The 4,080-nt window shown below is 52.8% G+C and overlaps 1 protein-coding gene across 1 annotated transcript in view; it reads right to left on the bottom strand.

The window, feature by feature from the left end:
- SEPTIN9 (septin 9) overlaps window positions 1-4,080 on the bottom strand; it is a 155,506-nt gene that overhangs the window by 3,364 nt on the left and 148,062 nt on the right. Inside the window, exons 9-10 of the mRNA XM_031059906.1 lie at window positions 2,377-2,472; window positions 1,069-1,165 (exon numbers count right to left, since the gene is read on the bottom strand). Of these exons, the coding sequence (XP_030915766.1) occupies window positions 1,069-1,165; window positions 2,377-2,472 (193 nt within the window). The remainder of the gene's footprint in view (window positions 1-1,068; window positions 1,166-2,376; window positions 2,473-4,080) is intronic.

Below are 4,080 nucleotides of genomic sequence, written 5' to 3'. Positions count from 1 at the left end.
TCCTGCCAAAAGCCTCTGCTGGCAGGAGGAGCAGTGCTTGCAACAGGGAAAAACCAAGGGGTGCTGCTCCACCACAATCAGTCTGACAGCTGCTGTTTTACCCCTAATTTTCCTCAATTTAAACAAAGAACTCCTCTTTAATTTTTTTTTTTTTACCCAAACAATCCTGGACATAGAGTAGCAGAATCCTTTATGTTGGAGAAGACCTCTAAGATCATTGAGTCCAGCCATTAAACATCATGCAGGAATGGCAAAACACAAACAGCACTGCTGTGCCAAGGCTGCCTGTGGCCATGGCTGTGTCCTGGGGGTCTCCCTGTGCTGAAGGCAGATGCCTTCACAAGGGGAAGGTGAGTGTTTAATGAATCCCGTTGAACTCAGAATGTTCAGGGACACAGCACGAGAGGGCAGCAGAGCTTCAAAATACACTGATTTTCCTGGCAGCTTTGTTAAGCCATCCCTCAACACAGGATTCCTATTAAAAAGCCTCGTAAACGAGAGGAACCTGTGAAGTGAAGGGGAGGAAGATGAGAGGGGTGGCACTGGAGATGAGCCAGCTGGCTGCCAGAAACCAGCAACAGGGAAATGTGTGGATGTGCTGGAGGCAGGAGCTTTCATCTAGCCTTTAAACCATGATTGTAAAATGGGGGAGAAAAAAGGGAGATGCAGATGGGAGATGGAGGAGGGAAGAGATCCCACAAGGGCACCAACCAAAGGCATGGTGGAGGGTACAGATGCCAGGGAAAGGTTTTAACAGGGGTTTGAGACATGGGGATATCACTGATGTGCCCTGAAATCCTGCCATCAGGCAATTAACTGTGCAAGAAGCACAAGGCAGGCCATGAAACCCCCAGAAATGTCCCCTCCAGCACTCAGCAGCCCCCCGCAAGGCACACAAAGGCCCAGGAACCCAGCACAGGAGCAATGCCCAAGGTGTTTCCAGTCCTCAAACATCAGGAAAATTATCTTTTTTTGGAAGGGCAGGGAAGCACCACATCCACCTCAACTTCTACTGCAGGTTTTGGACTTCATTGCCTCCTGCCAGGGCAGGGAGGTGGGCTCAGGTACCTTCAATGGTGCCCCACTTGGTCTTCCTCCCAAGGATTCTTCTTCCATTCACCTGGTACTCCTGGTCACTGCCCACCACTGCAAATGGGATCATTTCCTGTGGAAAGAGAAAAACAAGGCTGTGATTTCTTCTGAGAACTGCTCAGGAAACCAAACCAGTGAGCAAAGTCCTACATCCTCCTGTTTCCAGGGCGGTTTCATGGGATGAGCTGGTTTGCCCCTGGTGTTCCTGAGCAGTGCTGCCTGTCAGGGCCCACAGGCAGCCCAGGACTGGGTACCAGCATCTCCTGCACATATGTCCAGCCTACAACCAGCCCAAACCCAGCCTAGTCCAGTCCCCCATTGACAGGCACCAGTACAGCTGGAGCAAAGGTATCCCAAAGCTTCCCTGGGAATTGCCCCCAGCACTTGGCAACCTGTGGCCAACTCATTTCCTGATTCAAGTTGGTGTCTTTGAACCTCAGAGTCCCTAAAAGACATTTTTCTTCCTCGAATTTGTCCAATCCACTTTAATGTGTCAAAAAATTGCTGGCTGATTCCTGCAGTGTGGAATTGTCAGATCAGGCAGCCTACAGGTGAAATTCTATCCCAGGGCTGGAAAGGATGCTGCCCTAGCCAGGGATGGGCAGGCACCTCTGCTCCCTGAGCCTGGGGCAGGGCAAGGGGCCATGGACCCTCTGCTGAGGGCACCTGGTGTGACAGTGTTCACAGGGGTCTCAGGTTGAGGGAAGAGACGAGGATCTCACTCCATGTTTCAGAAGGCTTGATTTATTATTTTATGATATATATTATATTAAACCTATACTAAAAGAATAGAAGAAAGGATTTCATCAGAAGGCTAGCTAAGAATAGCATAGGAAGGAATGATAACAAAGGCTCTGTCTTGGACTCTCTGTCCAAGCCAGCTGGGCTCTGATTGGCCATTAATTAGAAACATCTAACATGGGCCAATCAAAAATCTACCTGTTGCATTCTACAGCAGCAGATAACCATTGTTTACGTTTTGTTCCTGAGGCCTCTCAGCTTCTCAGGAGGAAAAATCCTAAGGAAAAGATTTTTCATAAAAGATGTCTACGACACACCTGGCAGGGTGGAGATGGGGAAGGAGTACGGACAGGACACCTTCCCCACCCTCCCCACCCTCCTTCCACCCCTGCCCTGAGCTCTGGCAGGATCCCTGCTGCTGGGCAGACCCCATGGACAGGGCCCAGCAGCTTTGGGAACACAAGAGAGCCTTTGGAAGGGAGCCCCAGGTCATGCCCAGCCCTGGAGCTGCAGGTCTGTCCCAGGCACAGCCCCAGCACTGACCCGGAATTTCTCGTTCACCAGCCGATCTTCAGAGTCCTCATCAAACTCCTTCTGGGGGTACACATCAATCCCATTGGCCAGGAGATCAGCCATTATCTGGGAGGGAAGAGCACAGGCACAGGTGAAGGACAGGCAGGCACAGGAGATGCTCCCAAAAGGGTCTCTGAGCGATGCCCACCAGTCCCAGCAGCAGCATCTCCCTCTCCATCCTAAACACACCCCCTCTGGGGACAGACACCTGTGCCACACACCCACCAAGGGCTTCCCCTGGAACCTCTGCAAGAACCTGGTGCCAAAGACACAGCTCAGGCAGAGAGGGAGATGAAGTTACACGAGCTGGATGTTGTTTGGGGATTGGAAAAGACAAACAAGACAACCCAAGCTGCCCAAGCAAAGGGGAACAGCTGCCAGGCTTGTAACACAAAGGTGAAAAACTGCTCTCTGCTGTTTGTTTACACTCCTTGGAGAAGGAACTTGATCTGGGGGGACAAGGACACAGCTTGGAAGAGCAGACTCTAAGGACTTTGGACTTTGCCTCTGTGCAAGGCCAGGAGATGCTGGAATCTGATTCCTGGGTGGGGGCTCAGCTCACAGGGAGCTTGAAGCATCAACTTTCTCCTACAGTGCTGCAAACCTTGAAAGATCAACCTTCTACAGTGCTGCAAACCCCAGCCCAGGCTGGCAGCAGCTCCCACCACTTGCCATGGCAACAACTCCACACCAGTCCTACAGTGCAGGCTGGCAAAGGAGTGGATCCAGCCCAGGGGATGCCCCCAGGCAGCCTCCCACCCCCACCAAACCCCCACACAGAGTTTAGGGGAATAACCCAACAAAGCCACCTCCAGGGAGCACATTCCACTCCCTCAGCACAGCACTGGCACCAACCTGCAGCCAGGCTGGGCTTCACATCTCCAAACCCAACCCATCCAAACCCAAAATCTATCATCTCTCTCACCCAGCCACACCCCAGATGCAGACAGGGCTCTGCTTCTGGAAGCACACTGGAATGAATGAGTGGAAAAGGTCCCAGCCTGTGCCCAGCTGGCCTGATTTCCTGTCCTCTCATCTGCTGGGAGCAAACACACCATGTGCTGACATGCTCTCCCTCCCTCTGAAAGGATTTGGGAGGTTTGGTTATAATCAGGAAGCAATCAGAGATAAGGAGAGCTCGTCCTGTGCTGAGCCAGTGCAGAGCAGCAGAGCCAGGCACTGTCCCATGGTATCAGCAGCCAAGGATGCCCAGGTGACATCTGAGGTCCCACACTGACTTTGTAGTGCCAGAGCCAGCCAGTCACCTGCAGACACAGGGATGTGTGCACTGGTGACCTCTGAATGGAGCCAGCAGCCTGCAGAAGCCACCACAGAGAGCAGATGTGGCACCATGGACTCACCCCTCCGTGTCCCCTCACCAGCCCCTTGCAGAGCTCTGTGCAGCCTGAGAAGCCAAGGGAGCCCAGCCTGGGCCACCCCTCAGCTCCATTCCCTGCCAGCCTCTAGCCAAGGAAATTGCTTGGAGAGTTTGGATTAGCCCCCAAAACCAGACTGGGTATTTCAGTGCCTGACACTGCTCATTAAGAACTGGGAAGGAGAGGCTCCCACACTGGTGTGAGAAGGAGCAGCTCACCCTCTCCTGCAAGGGGGCAAGGAACCACCCCTGGCTAAGCTGTCTATAACCAGAGGAGTGGCCCCTAAACCCACCCTTTT

This window comes from Geospiza fortis, unplaced genomic scaffold (assembly GCF_000277835.1).
Source record: "Geospiza fortis unplaced genomic scaffold, GeoFor_1.0 scaffold244, whole genome shotgun sequence".
NCBI lineage: Eukaryota > Metazoa > Chordata > Aves > Passeriformes > Thraupidae > Geospiza > Geospiza fortis.
This window is presented reverse-complemented; position numbering and strand designations above follow the sequence as displayed.